General features: G+C 63.9%; 1 protein-coding gene across 1 annotated transcript; it reads right to left on the bottom strand.

Annotated features, from left to right (window-relative positions):
• Positions 1 to 3742: 3742 nt before the first annotated feature.
• On the bottom strand, positions 3743 to 9821 carry GLT6D1 (glycosyltransferase 6 domain containing 1). The gene is made up of 6 exons (XM_054584720.1): positions 9779 to 9821; positions 8706 to 8836; positions 7620 to 7699; positions 6142 to 6186; positions 4810 to 4947; positions 3743 to 4412 (listed from the first exon to the last, which is right to left on the bottom strand). Exons 1-6 carry the CDS (start codon positions 9819 to 9821, stop codon positions 3743 to 3745), a joined length of 1107 nt encoding a protein of 368 aa, XP_054440695.1.
• Positions 9822 to 15364: the final 5543 nt, after the last annotated feature.

Here is a 15364-nt window from a genome sequence, read left to right as displayed (position 1 = left end):
GTCCGGGCCAACCGCCCGAGTCTCCCTGCTTGGCCCTCTGCCTTCCCGCCCCTCTGCTACCGCAGGAGCCCTTCCCGACTGGGCCCGCCCCGCCATCTTTGTCCCTCCCCCGCTGTGGTCACCAGGCCTGCCAACCAATGACTGAGGGGCCCGCTGTCTCTCCTGGCCTGGCCCACGGGCTTGAGAACGTTCTGGATGGTGAAGAGGGGCGGGTGGCCTGGAGCGCAGCATTGTGGTCCAGCGGACGAGCCCTGGTGACCCTTTGAGGGGACGGTGACCCTGTGAGCGTCCCGGCTGGCACTCCTCTGACCTGTCTCAATTGAGTTCTGCTCTGGGACAGTCGCTGCCCAGGTCAGAGGGGCACCGAGTGACCATACTCACCAGAAGAGCAAGGTAAACGCGGGCCCGCACACCTGCACGCAGGTGAGCCCGGACGGCGGCCCGCCCTCCCGAGAGGCAGGCCGGCAAAGGCGGAGCTGGGCGGAGGGCGCCCACCTCTGCCCGGGGAGCCAGGCCCACCCACGGTGGGCAGCTCCCAGGACACTGGGTCTGGAAGCGCCGGGGAGACAGGCATGACCAGCTCCTGCCGCGGACACGCCCTCTGTGGAGCCAGGCTCCCGGGTCGCGGGGCAGCGCCTGCCGCTGACTGGGGCCGTGGTGAGCGGCGGCTCCCAGCTCCGCAGCTGCCTCCGAAGCGCAAACCCGAGAAGACAAGCGGAACGGACACGCGCCCATGCCAGGGGCTCGGGATCTGCAGACTTTGTATGGAGAAGATCTTAAATGTCCTCGCTCGGGGACACAGGAAAACAGGATGCGTGAAGAGCTGTGCGGCGCTCCTGCGCGGTCGTCAGCGCCGTAACTAGCGAACAGCCCTCGAGCTAACCGGCACGTTTGGGGCAACGTGATCAGTATTAAACGGGACGTTCTCCCCAGACCGCAAACCCGATCTCAGCGCCCCGTGAAGAAGTGGAGTTTTGAAACGTTTGAGAGAGGAGTCAAGCAAAGGCATCTCTGGTGGGCGGCCAGGTGGGTGTGGCTAGAGCAGGGCCGTGGGCCGGGCGCGGGGTCACCAGGGCGAGAGTCCTGGGGGCCCAGCAACGGGCAAAACTGCGAGGCCGGCAGGACCCCCCCTCAGGCGGGAGCCCCCAGAGGGGACTCCCAGGCCTCAGCTGGGCCTCAGCTCCAGGCCCGAGCAGCAGAACCAGGCGAAGGGACACTGGGGCTGACCTCAGGGCCAGAGGCCATGGCCATGACCCCTGCCCGGCGCCGACCAATCAGTGGAGACCAGGCCCTGAGGCGATGCAGGGAAAGCTGACAAATAGTCCGTTGAGGTCCCCCATGTGCGAGCCTCAGGACGGGGCCCAGGGCGGCTGTCTCCTTGGAGCACCCTGCGCCCCGCCCCCTTCCTCCCCCAGGGCGAGCTCGTGCATGCGCGCTCTCTCTCTTGCGCGTGCTCTCTCTCTCCTGGAGCCTGCTCGGGCCTCTCCTCCCTCGTGCGTCTCTGAAGGCCCGCGTGTGTGTCTCTCACTCGTTTCCTGAGCCCCTTTCCTCCACGGCTCACTTCTCCCGCCTCTGCGACTGTCTAAATAAATGTTCGCTTACAGCGCGAGTCTTGGCTCCGAGCCCTTTCTCCGCCGGAACTCGAGCACCACAGCTGCCGAACTGAGGTCCAGCCTGACTCCAACCACGGGCAACATTCTGGTGCTGTTTTTGCCGCTAACGGGTCAACCCGCCATTCCAACAACTAACATCAGATGACAGAGGCTAAAGTTATGTGGCATTAGCTCAGGGACAGAAAAGGAGACAAGAGAAACTACAAGGCAAGTCCAGAAACGAACCCAAGTCAGTCCGTAAGTTACTGTATCATACAGGTGGTCCCTCTTAAAAAGCATTATTTATTCCATAACACAGTGAAGGGAAATGGCCAAGATACTTGGAGGGAAAAAATAACATGAGCTGTCTAACTCTGCATACGATCTTAAAATAAATTCCTGATTAATTCTGAATCAAAAGGAAACCTCGAAAGCCTACCATACCTATAACCGGGGATGGGATGCCCGCGCTATGGATGTAAAACTCAAGGGAAAGATGATAATTTCAAAAATGTATATGTTGGTATATCAAATACACCATCAACAAAACTGAAATACAAGTGACACTTGAAGTCAATGTTTTCAACAGACTTGACAAAGAGCCTCCGTCCCATCTAAGAACCCACACGGCAAGTCCTCACTTCACGCCCCCCGTAGGTTACGCAACATGAACTACGAGACCCCACTTTGCCATCGGCTGACAGATACGAGCACAAGGGGGTCCCTAGGGAAGGGACACAGGTCCCACCATAAACCCTGACTGTCCTCGGCCCCCAGCTCCGATTCAAGGGGATCACTGATGAACCTTACAATCTAGGCGTCTCACTGCCACGATTCGGACGCTTCCTGTGCGCGTGAGCTCGGCCGCCCTGGCAGAGCGCCCCCGAGGGGCGGTTTCAGCGACAGAGGCTCCGTGCCCCTGCCCGCAGCCCGGACGCCCGGGCGCCGGCTGCGCGCACGGCCGTCTCCTCCCCATGGCCTCCCGGGGCCGTCCCTCATCCCCTCTCATAAGGTCGCCAACCCCACTGGACTGGGGTCCACCCTCGTGACCTCATTTCACCGTAGTCACCTCTACACACACCCCGCCTGCAAAGGCTGCCCCGTGCTGAGGTCCTGGGGGGCTTAGGGCATCCACGTATGAATTTGGGGGGCACGTTCAGGCCATCCCCCAACTCCCCTGTTTTCATGCTGTCAAGAGGGTTACGAAGAGCAGCTTTCTGTGACTTCGGACCCTTCAGGCCCTTGAGGACTCTGGGGCCCCCCACTGTCCTGAGCCGCCACAGCGCTCCGGGCTGCCCACGTCTTTGTCACTTCAGGCACTTTTGAACTTGCGAAAGGAGTGCCGAGACATCTCCTGTTCTAGGGAAACCCGGCAGCCTGAGGACACGGTTCCACTCGCAAGGATTTTCCATCCCTCGCGGCCTCTCCTGGGGGCCCCCCCCCCGCCATGAGCTCGGTGCACAGCTCCCTTCAAAACATGAACAAAACACCCCGGCTGGCGCGGCTCACTGGACTGAGCGCCGGCCTGTGAACCAAAGGGTCACCGGTTCGATTCCCAGTCAGGGCACATGCCTGGGTTGCGGGTCAGGTCCCCAGTAGGGGGCGCAGGAGGCAACCATACAGCGGTGCTTCCCTCCTTCTCTGTCTCCCTCCCTTCCCCTCTCTGTCTAAAAATAAATAAATAAAATCTTTTTGGAAAAAAAAAGTGAACTTGAGCTCAATCAAAGAAGGACATGTATTTGGCACAAAGTCTGCCCCATCCAACCACACAGCAAACAGAACGACAGCTGTCAGAAGATTCGACACAGCAATAAGCAGCCCAGGACTGAGAAGTGCACTGCGTGTCTCCTGAGTAAGCTCATCAGTGTTTATTTCTCCCTTTGCATGTCTCCCTTTGTGTGTATATATATTTCTCCCTTTCTCCACTAAAAAAAGTTTATGCCTCCAAAATCATTTAAAGGCCTTCTACGATACATACAACATCACCATGCATTAAACATTAAACAATCGTCCTTTTATTCCTTATCCTGCTTTGGATAAGGAACATCGAGTGGCTGGACGTGGCGAGGAGGAGAGTTTCTGTTGGGTGGCGGTGCGTTCTCCTGCCTGAGCGCGGGCCGCGGGCAGTGTCCCCGGCGCGGGACTGGCGGTCACAGGCCCCTCTTGGCGAGCTGCAGCACCTTGACGTACTGCACCTGCCGGGGCAGGAGAAGCGCCGCGTCCCAGTTGTATTCCGGCGACAACAGCTTGGTGGGCTTATGCAGGAAGAAGTACTTGTTCAGGTATCTTTCGTAGGTGCTGTTCAGCCCGTGCTTCTGGTCGTGGGCCACGCCGCTCAGGTACGCTTCGACCAGGTTCAAGACGTGCAAGGGCGTGCCCCCCACGAGGGCGCCATCGTAAAAGAAGTCCCCCTCTCCAAACGGGATGCAGGCTGCGGACCTGCGCCTCCTCTCGTAAGGGAGGTTCTTCCTGCCTTTGAAGTACCACCAGGCGTGGAGCTGGGCCACAGCGGTGCCTAGGATCTCCACCCCAACGTCGTTCTGGAAGACCTGGTCCACGCTCATGCTGAAGAGAAAGTCGACCTCCCCCCGGATGTCACTGAGTATGTATTCGCCCAGGCTCTTCATGCGCAAGAGGTTCCAGTCGGGCCACCAGGAGTCCTGGCTGATGGTCAGGACCCTGAATGTGTGCAGGGGGACAGGCTGCAGGTGCGGCAGCTGGTACCAGTGGTCCACCATGACGTAGAAGACAACCCGGTACCCGGGCAGGAAGTGCTTGTTCGCTGATCGCAAGAAGGGTTCCAGGTACTGGTCGGCAGTCCTGCAAAACAGGTGCGCCAGGGAGACACTTGTCTCCCGGAGCACAGGCGTCGTCGCGCAGGCTGTCCAGCGCGAGGGTCACCGGGGCTTCGGACACCCCGCAGGCGCGGCTGAGGTGGCAGGAGGCGGCGGGAGTGTGAGCCGCTGGCGAGGGGAAGAGCCTGTGGTGGGCCGGGCCCGAGAAAAGCCCTCAGAGTTTGGGGACGGCCGCTGGGGAGAAACAACCAGTGCTAAATGGATGTCAGGAAAACGTAATGACCCAGGAAGGAGAGGGCGAGGGCCAGGACCCGCAGGGACAGTGGCTACGAGGGGACGAGCAATTCTTGGGAGGCAGGAGGGCCAGGGGTTCTCGTAGGGCTGTTGCAACATAAAAAAGGGCCAAAGCGCGTGGCCCCTACCTGCCGGCGGCAAAGACAGCCAGGCCCACGGTGAGGTTCTGCCCCGTGTAGTGTCTCCACAGGGCCTGCCTGTCGAAAGTGCCCTCCCAGATGACGGGGGCCCGCCAGCCCGTGGTCGTTAGGACGTCAGGCCGGTTCCTGGTGAGCGAGCGAGAGGCAGGTGCAGCGAGCCGGTCCCGTGCTTCCTGCGACAGCAGCGGAGGCTGCTGCCTCGAACCGCGAGCACTCGCCGCGCCCGCGCCCTGTGACGTCGCTCGCCCGGTCCCTCCGCGCCCACCGCAGTGGGCGCTGTCACGATCCTTGTTCTGCGTGTGGGGAGACTGAGGCACACGTTGGTCAAGTGACTTGCGGATGCCAGAGTCGTCCGTCCGTGGGAGTCGGTGTGGGAGGCCCGGGCAGCCTCTGCCTCTGTCCCCACCACACCCGCCCTCGGAGCCCAGGGCCCGCCTCCTTCGAGCCCCGACTGCCTCCGCTGAAGCAGGGCCGGACGTGCTGGCCCCGGCACCGGCCACGGCCTCCCCGCGCCTGCTGCCTTCTCCCTCCCCTTTTCCTACGAGGTCTAGGGGAAGCTTTTTTTAAACCTCCCCCTCATGCTTTAAGGCCTCTTTGCAATGCAGCAGAAATGAACAGATCGCTCCTGAAAGGGAGAGAGGCCTGAGTGTGCTTTCAGTAACACACCAACAGCAGGGTTTAAGAGACACAAAGCGGGTTGGACAATTGAAACCATGCAGTGCGGCCGCCCACCGTGGGCCCCTATCACCTGATACAGAATAAAAGCTCCCTGCAAAGTGCAACACCCACTCGTGATCAACACGAAAAGCTCTCAGAAGCGAAGGAACAGAGGGGAGTTAGCTTCACGTGACCAAGAGCAGCTACAGAATCCTGCAGCTAAAGTCCCGCTCAACGGTGGAAAACTGAATGCTTTTGTCCCCAAGGTCAGGGACATAGCGGAGTGAGTAGTGCGCCAGCCAGGCAGTGAGGCGAGAGAAGGAAATAGCAGGCATCTGATTGGAAGGAGACATGGACTCCCGGTTTGGCAGATGATTGATGGTCTATGTAGAAAATCCTCAGGATTGGGTCCCGGCTGCTGTGGCTCAGTGGACTGAGCACTGGCCTGCGAACCAAAGGGTCGCGGGTTCGATTCCCAGTCAGGGCGCAGGCCTGGGTTGCAGGCCAGTTCTCCAGTGAGGGGCGTGTGAGAGGCAACCACACTCTCTTTCTCCCTCCCTTTCCCCCCTCTGGAAAGGGAAGAAAGAAACCTTCAGGATTAGGAGAAAACCCCATCGGTCCAGCGGAGTTGCACGGTGTGCGTGAGCCGACACGTTGCCCTACCTGGGGTGGAACCAGTCTGAGAGCCGGAGTTCTCCCGCTCTGCGCCTGGGTGCAAAGGGGAACCGAGTTAGCGCCGCGTGGCCTGCTGGGCTGCTTGGCGCCGTCCCCACAGCTGAGCACGCACGGCCGCACCACCTGCCCTGGGGACGCTGGCACGGAGGTGCCCGGGTGCTCCCCAAGGTGGGCGCTAACAGGGGGCAGGGCTTCTCGGGGCATAAGTGGCTCATTCAATCCACATTTGGGGTCGGGGGCGCTGCTCGGAGACGAGAGGCCTCGCCTGTTCTGGGAGGGCTCAGACAGTCAGAGCGGGTGGGGCGGTGGCCAGCGGGAGCGCGCTGTTGGGGGGCTGCAAACCCCTAGCCGACAGCGGGCCAGTGTCCAGGCGAAGTGCAGATGTCATTCCCTCATTTGTCACTAATTCCAATATACGATTCATCTGGCGTCTTTTCATGCCTTTAGGTTAACTATTCAATCATCAAGCTCCTTAGCAACATCCTCACCCCGTAAACTTGGGGCATTTTGGCAGTGGCGGGGGGGGGCATCCATCCTGACATGATCAGAAGTGTCCGTAGTCACAGAGACGTGATCATGGGGTTTCCCAGGAGTCACCGTGAAACCCCGGGGACAAACGTCACTAAAAATGTGAAGTGACAAAAGGAGAACTTATTAAGAAGTCGTGCTCCGTTGAGGGTGCCGGTGTTTGCCCTCCTGGGGTCCCCCGGAAGCACTGACAGGTGCTGGGTGGACACAGGCGCCTCTACTCACTCACTGTTCAAGCAAATAACCGCACGCACCTGTGTGCGCCAGGCGGGCGGCTGCCGCGCGGCAGGGCCCGCACCCCCTTCCTGCCGCGAGAGCCCATCGCTGTCGACGATGAGCCCATCTCGACCCTGCGGCAGCAGGGCCCCCGCTCAGGTGGCGTCCTCGGGAGCAGGCGCAGCACGTTGTGCGGGGACCCGAGCCGCGGGGCTGGTGTTCGTGTCTGTTATTTTGCATTGTTAACCTATTTTACTTTATTTCCCTGTCTCTCCCCCCAGCCTTTTTTTTTTTTTTTTTTAACATGCTTTACTGTTAGAGAAGTTTTACAGGGAAAGCCTGTAAAGATAGTCCCTGACCCGTCACCCCGTTACCAACAGCACGACGGACACTCGTCACGGGGGCACCTGCTAGTAACACAGGCCCAGCTCCCGGCTTCCTCAGCCGTCCCCTGCCCCAGGCCCTGGCTGGGACCCACAGGGCGCTGCGTGACCGTGGCCCCCTCGGCTCCGGGACCACGGGCTGTCAGCCTGGCGCCCGGCCAGCGCCCGGGGAGGCCTGCCGGATGCCTGAACCTGAAAGGACGAACATGTGCGTACTTTGTCCCACAGAGAAGAGGTAACGTCTCGTCAATTTCAGGAGTGTCGTTAGCATCTTTGGACAAAACTCGGCGGCGGGAGCGCGTCCGCGGGCGAGACAGGCCGTCGGTGTGCCCTAGTTACCTGCGGCAACGCTCCACCAACAGGAGCAGCGGCAGCAGCGAGACCAACAACAGCAGTTTCTTCTTAGAGCGCGTTCTCATCTGCAGGGAAAGGAGACAGAAGTCCAACGTGAACAGGAAGGCGCTGCACCCCTGCCGCCTTCTGACAGCGGGGTCACGTGCAGACACCCGGGTTGGCCCCCGGACGCTCGGCCTTGGGGTCAGACCCCCGTTCTGGAAGCTCCACTGGGGACTGAGCGCGCCCAGCCAGTGACACTCGGTCCTTCCTCAACGTCCACCTCATCGTGTAAAAGAAATGCAGCGAATCTGTGTGCTGAGCAGCGGGGGACGGGAACGGGCTCCTGCCAAGGGTCCTCCCGGGCAGGAGGGTGCGACCGGCCCCCAGGGCTGGCGTTTGCCCACGTTGTCTGAGCACATGTGGGCGCCCAGGGGAGATGCTTGTACCCAGGGTTGGTGTCTAAGTCAGGGGCGTGACGTGGTGACAAGGCCCCCGTCTGGCCCAGCACCCGCCCGGGTGGGTTTTCCTTGGGCTCCTGTTCCCAGGTCTACAGGGACCAGGCTGCCGTGCGGTGTGTGAGCTCCTCGTGGCCACGCCGAAGCATTCGGGTGACAAGCAACTCCTGACGCCTGTGTCCACCAACTCGGCAGCCACTGGCCACCTGCAGCCCCGAGCACTGGAGACGCGGCTGCCCTGGCTTGGGAGGTGCTGTGAGCTGACCAGCCCGGGGGGTTGAAGACAACAGAGCTGAAACCTCTCATCTATGACTTTATATCGATCCATGGGAAACGTCAAGGCCTGGATCTACTGACCTAAACACAAACATGTTACGAAAATGAGTTCGCCTGCTTCTTTTTACCCCCTGGGATGTGGCCGCTAGAAAACAGCATCACGAAGGTGGCTCATGTTATGTGTCTACTGGACAGTTCTTGGACACAGTCACCCGGCTGCTTGCCCTGGCAGGGCTCATGTCCCCGCAACGTGACACGGAAGGAGTGCCCCGGGGGTAAGGGAGGATGGGGTCCCTCCGGCCGCACGCCGCAGCGACATTATCCGGATGTCCCGCCTCCCCGCGACAGGCCGCTTTACCTTGGGCACAGCCGTGGGGAAGACACCGAAGAGGCCCTCCGAGGAGAGAGGTTTCTGCACGTCCTGGCCTTGGGCTCGCTGCCCTGCTCCCAGCGTGGCTGGGGCTTCCGCAGGGGTGATGTCAGCAGGCTCTTTGATGACGCGAGCGTGGGGAAGCCAGTCACAGTGCTGGCTGGCCGCGGGGGCTTCTCCTGGCTGCCGGACAACGGCCTTTGTTTGTTTGAATAATTGAAGGATATTTGTAAGCGAGCTTTTCATTTCCTCTGCTGTCCCCTTGCTTGGGGCGGGCGGTGGGGAGCCGTGTGGGGCTGTGTCCGTGCGCCTGGCAGCGGGCGGGGCGGCCGCCTCCGTCTTTGTACCCCGGACGAGGTCCAGGTTGCCCGGGAGAGCACGGCCCTGCGTCCGCCTTTCAGAGGGCTTCCTGAGCTCGCCTCTCTGATCACAGAGGGGGCGCAGCCACAGTGAGGAGCAGGGAGCACGTGAGGACGCGAGGAGCAGCGATCGCAAGCCATCCCCTGTCTGGAGAGGCCGCCTTGACCTGTGGCCCTGATGTGCACCTTCAACTTGGACCCTCCCCTTTGAAAATAAGTTCACTTTTATTATAGAGAAAGTAACATGTCTACATGGTAGGCTCGTTTCCTGTGGCCGCCACAAACCGGGGGCTTAAAACAACAAAATTTAGCCTCTCAAGGTCGCGGGGAGCCAGAATCTGGCCGCGAGGTGCGGGCAGGGCCGCGCTCCCGCCCGCCGCCGGGGTGGCCGCAGCCCCTGCGCTCCCTGCCTGGCAGACGCCTCCCGCCACCTCCGCCCCGTCCTCACGTGATGACGTCTGTCTGTGCGTGCGTCCTCCGTGGCGGGCTCCTCTCTGCCCGCCGCTCTCGGCGGCCGGGAAGGGGCGTGTGGACGGCGCCGAGGGCGCATGGCCCTCGCGAGGCCTGGGGTTCTAGAAGGCTCCTGGGGCGTGCGGTGACAGGGCAGGACCCCCTTCCCGGGGGATGCCCCTCCCCGAGTGATGGACGCAGGTGCCCGGGGCTTCTCACAGCAGCCAAGGTCACGCTGGACCGTGGACCCACCTCCCAAGGCCTCTGAGGCGCTGGGGATGCAATGGGCGCCCATCTCCCCAAGATCCCAGACGACTGCCCCCCAGGGGCCCCTCCGGGGATTGCAGGTGACATGGGCAGTGAGCCATCTGAGGAACGCTCCTGATGTGGCAGAGGGCCATCAGAGGGGCCTGTTGCGGGACCTTTCTGCAGCAGAGGTGCTGTGCACCTGCCATGTGTCAGGCACCGTGCGGGCAGCGGTGGGGCACACAGCTCATTAGCAGGGAAAAAAGCACATCTGCCACGTCTTGACTCCCAGCCGGGGGTGTCCCCCCACCTCTGACCTCTGCTTTTGGCCCGAAGCCGGTGCCCCATGAGGGTCGGGCGGCCTGGCCAGCACTGGCCCCGGAGGAGGCCCCCAGGGGAGCCGGCACCCGCTCACCAGAGTTGCCCTCGGCCGGCTCTCCTTTTACGGCGCCTGCCGGCAGGCCCGGGGCCTCCTGCCGAGCCCGCTAGGCTGCCTGGGTTCTCCGCCTGGGGAGCCGTCCCTGGGGTCCCGGCGGGGTCACCCAGGGGAGCGGGCGTGGGCCGGGGTGCCTGCTCCCAGCTGGGTGGGGCATGGATGGACGCCCGGGGCTCCCTGTGTGTCTCCCGGAGGGCTGGGCTCTCACGGCCACGTGACAATGCCGGCACCTGTGCTGCCTGGGGCACCTCTGCGTGGGCACCTGGTCATAACCGGTGACAGGACTGTGACCATGAAAGAAAATGTGACGCGAGCGCAGCTCGGCGGAGGGGCAGGCCGATGCCCCAGGCTGTCCCGGGGCCCCAGGAAGTGAGCCCGCCCCAGGGCTGGGTCGAACCTGGAGCTGTCTGCACAGCAGGGGGCTTTTGAAGGCCAGGCTCTCTCTCCACGGCAGCAACACCCTCGAGAGGCCACGGTCTCTATACGTTACCCGCCAACGTCCAGCCCCTTCCACTGGTGTCTGGGGACAACCCTACACCACCAATAACCACCATCCACTGCCCATCATGTGCGCGGGGTGCGCGGGGAGGGCCTGCTGGCTGCCTCCCGGCTGAATCCGTGAACCTGACAGAGAAGGGGCCCCGCAGACAGGTGACCCCTCCAGCAGGGACCAAGGATATGACCAAAATAAGGATGAGTAATGTGACAGAGAGCAAGGGCCTGACCGGCTAGGGTGGGACAAAGGGAAGGCCAGGGGTCAGCGAGGCGGTGGGCGAAGTGGGCGGGTCCCCGTTACCACTGTCCTTTTGGAACAGGGGCGTCCCCATCACCCAGCACCTGGAACATAGTAGGTGCTCAATAAGCAAGGTATCGACCGACACGCATACTCTGCTCTGTTGTTCCAACTGGGATTTGGTGTCCAGTGTCTGGTCCGTCCAGCTGAGGCCCCACCCCGACCACCAGTCCACCTTGTGTCCAGACATAGCAGGGGGAGACAGGGACTTGTCATCAGCTCTGGGACCCCCGTCGGGACAGGGACAGGGCGCAGGCCAGGCCGTCGTCCGTCCGACCTCACGTCCGTCCTCTTCCCCTGCCTCCTCGGACTCCGAACCTCTCTCTCTGCCTGGCCCCACCGCCTGGGCCCTTAGGAGCGGTCACTTCCAGGACTTCCACCCCGAAGTCACAGTCGCGTCTTCGAGGCCAGGAGACCTCACCCAGCGTCTGTACACATGGCCGCACAGGGCACTGAAATGCATTCAGTGCGCACACCCAGGGCGGGCAGGCTGGAAGGGGCCGGCCGGAGCGCTTGGGAGGCTGTCCAGTGACCCGGAGAGGACAGTGAGGACCCAGCGTCACCCACGGCCTCCGCAGGGAAGGGGGGAGGGCAGGTAGGGGCTGGGGCTCAGGGCCCCGCCCTGCCCTGCCTGTCTCACTTCCCTTGGTGCCTTCTGATGCCACTGGACGCTCAGTCAAGCAGATGGCAGAGCGAGCCCTTTGCTGGCTGGACATCCTGAGCCGCGGGGGCGGCCCACGGCCTTTGGCTGCGTTCCCATTGTGCGGAGGACGGCGGCGCTGCAGGGGCCGGAAGCCACAGCCCAGAGGGACATAAAGGGCAGCGCGGGCGAGGCGCCCGGCGAGGGGATGGCGCTGCTGCCGCTGCCGGCGCTGCTGCTGCTGAGCCTGGTCTCTGCCCAGGAGCTCAGCCTGCGCTCCATCGTGCGCAGGAACTTTGACATGGACAAGGTGGGCCGGGCGCTGGGACGCCTGTCCTCCCCGCCCCGGGGCCTCTGACCTGTGACCGGGCGCTGCCCCGGGGGAGCCCGCCTCTCCTTCCCCAGCTGTGGCCGCGGCCTGGGGGGCAGAGGAGGTCCCTGGAGGAAAGACGGGATCCCTGGAGGGCACATGGGGCCCTGGCGGGGAGCCGTGTGCCCAGGGGTCCGGCCCCGGACGGGAGGGGCAAGGAGCCCCAGAGCCGTCCCCCAGGCCCCCCGCCCACGCTCCTTTGTCGGCAGGTGGCAGGGGCCTGGCGCTCTATTTCCATGGCCTCAGATGACCTGAAGCGGATCGAAGAAAATGGGGACCTGAGGGTCTTCCTCCAAAACATCGAACTCGTGGACAACGGCGGCCTGAGGTTCTCCTTCCACTTTATGTGAGCGCGGTCCTGGACAGCGGGGCCCAGCCCCCCACCCCGCAGCTGCTGACCCCGGGGTGGGGGGCGCTGCAGGGGGAGGGGCGGGGGAGGGAGCCGGTGGGGTGGGGAAGGGTCCGCTCACCCCCGGCCTACCACGCCCCACACGCAGGCTGCTCGGGGGGTGTCTGGAGGCAGCTGTGGTCTGCAATAAGACTGAGAAGAACGGGGAGTACACCCTGGCCTGTGAGTGGACGTCCATCCCTCGGGGCCTCGGCCATTTCCCAGGGAGCTCCGACCCAGGGGGCTTTAGGGGACCCTGGATGGCTTCAGCCCAAGTGAGAGGGCCCAGCCTGGCACGCAGCCCCGGGGACCCCACCGGCCCTGTGTTGCAAGGGCCCCGGCTCTGTCCCCGGGGCAGGGGGGCCCTGGAGGGGCCACCAGGGCATGGCCCCCCCGCCCCCCGAGCGGGCACCACGTGCTCACACTGCCCTCCCACCAAGACCCACTGTCCCACCACCCACCCCCTCGGCCACGCGCACCCCAGCGCCCACCTGCGGGTGCCCCACGGGGCGGGGCGGGGCCGCTCTGAGCCGTGTCTCTCGCAGACCAGGGGGATGGCAGGGTCCTGCTCTTGGAGACCGACTACAGATTCTACTCCATCTTCTACCTCCGCAGCGTGAGCAACGGCACCGAGACCCAAGTGCTGGCGCTCTACGGTACCTCCACCTCCTGGGGGCCTGTCTGCCTCCTGCGGGCCCCTCCCCTGAAGACAGGCCCCACGCCGCTCGTTCCCACAGTAGAGTCCCACCACGGGGCGAGGGTGGCCTGGGCCCAGGCGGTCGTGGCCCGCAGCCTGCAGAGGGCCCTGGACACCCTGCCTGCACATCGTCCCAAACAGCCAGGGAGCGGCCCCAGCCTGCCCTTCTATCCTCAGGGCGGGTAGCAGAGCTGCGCTCCAGCTTCCTGGCCCGATTTGAAAAAATCTGCAGGAGATACGGCCTAGAGCCACAAAATATCATCAACCTGAACCACCAAGGTAGGGCCTGTGGCTTCCGGGGAGATGTGGGGGGGACTCCTGGCACAGCACAGCCCTGGCACGGGGACCCGAGGGTCTGCAGGAGGAGGAGACCCCAGCGAGGCCCCTCTCAGAGCCGGCTCTGTCTCCCCAGATCCGTGCGTCAAATACAAGAGGTAGCGGAGACCCCGGCTGTCGCGGCCGGTGCGTGAGCTCCGAGTGCCGTGCGGGCGCTGGGGCAGCAGGAGGCCCGCGGGACGGCGGGGACGTGTCTCCCAGCCCAGCCCTCGACGGGTGTCCTGCGGGGCGACAGGGCCTGCGCAAACGTGAACCCCACCCCCATGGCTGCCCGGGGCCACTGGCACAAATGACCACAATCTGGGCGACTTATAACAACAGTTCTGAACACACGGGCTCTGACACGCAGGTGCCCCGGGGCCCCGCTGCCTCTGGAGTCCCCGCGGAGGGCCCTTCCTTCCCCTTACAGCTCGGGCGGTCGCAGGCGTCCCCCAGCCGGTGGCCACAGCCCTCTAGCCTCTGTCTCCATGGTAATACGCCTTCTCCTCTGTGCCCTTGTCTCTCCTCTCCTGTCTCTTACAAGGATGCTGTCACTGGATCGGGGGCTGGACAACGTGGGAAGATCTCGTCTCAAACACGCCTGCGATGACCCTTTCCACATCCAGCCCCAGGCACAGCTGCTGGCAGTGGGGACCGAGCCTGGGCACATCGGGGGGCACCGTGCTGGCGGGGTGGCGGCGGGTGCCGGGGGTCCCTCCGTGTTCATCTTCACAACCCCGTGGGAACCTTCGACAATCTCACAATAAAAAGTGCACGAGGAAGTGCGCGTCCCTCCTTCTGAGGCCCCCAGGGCATGTAAACAGGCTGACCCCCGTCCGCCAGGGCGGCTCCCCGCCGGCGCCAGCCTCGCCCCATCTGAGGGGCGGCTGGCCCTGCTCCCCCCCCGCCCCCCTGCAGGCGAGCACAGCCTGGGACGCGCCCCGTGGCCCACTGCCCCGGGATCCCCAGGACAGGGACACAGGCTGGACGGCCGTGGCTGGGGCCAGCCCCAGACTCCGGGGGTTCTCCCTCAAGGCTCGCCCTCTCGGGGGCCAGGGCGGACGCCCCCGCCCCGCCCCAGGAACAGCTTGTCAAGCGGCTTCAGGACCGGGGCCCTGGGCACCGATCCCTGTCCAGGCTGGGGTGGGCTGGAGAGCCCTGTGCCCCTTCCAAGGTGCCGGGTGCCCGACAGAGCAGCTTCCTGTGGGCAGGCAGTGAGCGAGGGGCCCCCGGCACTCACACGCAGGGCTTTGTCCCCTGTTCCCTGTCCGGGACCTCGGTCCAGCCTGCTGGGCTGTGGCTGGGGACAGGTCGGCCGCCGCCCACTCTGCCCGGACCTGCTGGTGCAGGAAGCTGGTACTTGGCGAACAGCGTGGGCCTGCCCAAAGGGATGCCAGGAGGCGGCTGCTGGCCGTGCGAGAAGACACCCTGGGACCCCGGAGCTGCGTCGCCCCCACCCGCGAGGACGTGCAGGGGGAGCTGAGCCCAGAGCCGGGGCCCCGACCCCGCCGTCTGAGCTGGGCTGTGGTGCCCAGTGTGGGGCGGGGGCTGGCCCGTGGGCTCCCGCAGCCCAGCCCAGCCCAGCGCCACCCCCGCCTTGGACAGGGAACAGTGGTGGCGGCCGCAGAGCCGGGCTGCAGGGTCCAGAGCGGAGCAGACGCAACAGGGCATGAGGGCACCATGGAAACATGGTCATCGCTGCTGGCATCTGGGACAGCTGAGGTCGCACCTCAGCGAGTGACTCAGACAAGAGCGGAGAGTCCGTGTCTTCCATGCCACGTGCGCTCGTCCGAGGGCGCGAAGCAGAAGAGACGCCCGTCCCCGCAGGGCCAGGTGCGCGGCAGGGGCACGCTCCACTCGCTGCCTGACCTCCCCTCCCGCCCCGCCCCCGGCTCTGATTAAAGGTGGTTTTATTTCCAGGTAAAGAGGACGTGGCACACCCCTCCTGCCGCC

Source organism: Pteronotus mesoamericanus, unplaced genomic scaffold (assembly GCF_021234165.1).
Source record: "Pteronotus mesoamericanus isolate MK-2021 breed Mesoamerican mustached bat unplaced genomic scaffold, CSHL_Meso_final contig_78, whole genome shotgun sequence".
NCBI lineage: Eukaryota > Metazoa > Chordata > Mammalia > Chiroptera > Mormoopidae > Pteronotus > Pteronotus mesoamericanus.
The sequence above is the reverse complement of the archived record's forward strand: the minus strand, read 5'-3'. Positions and strand labels throughout refer to the sequence as shown.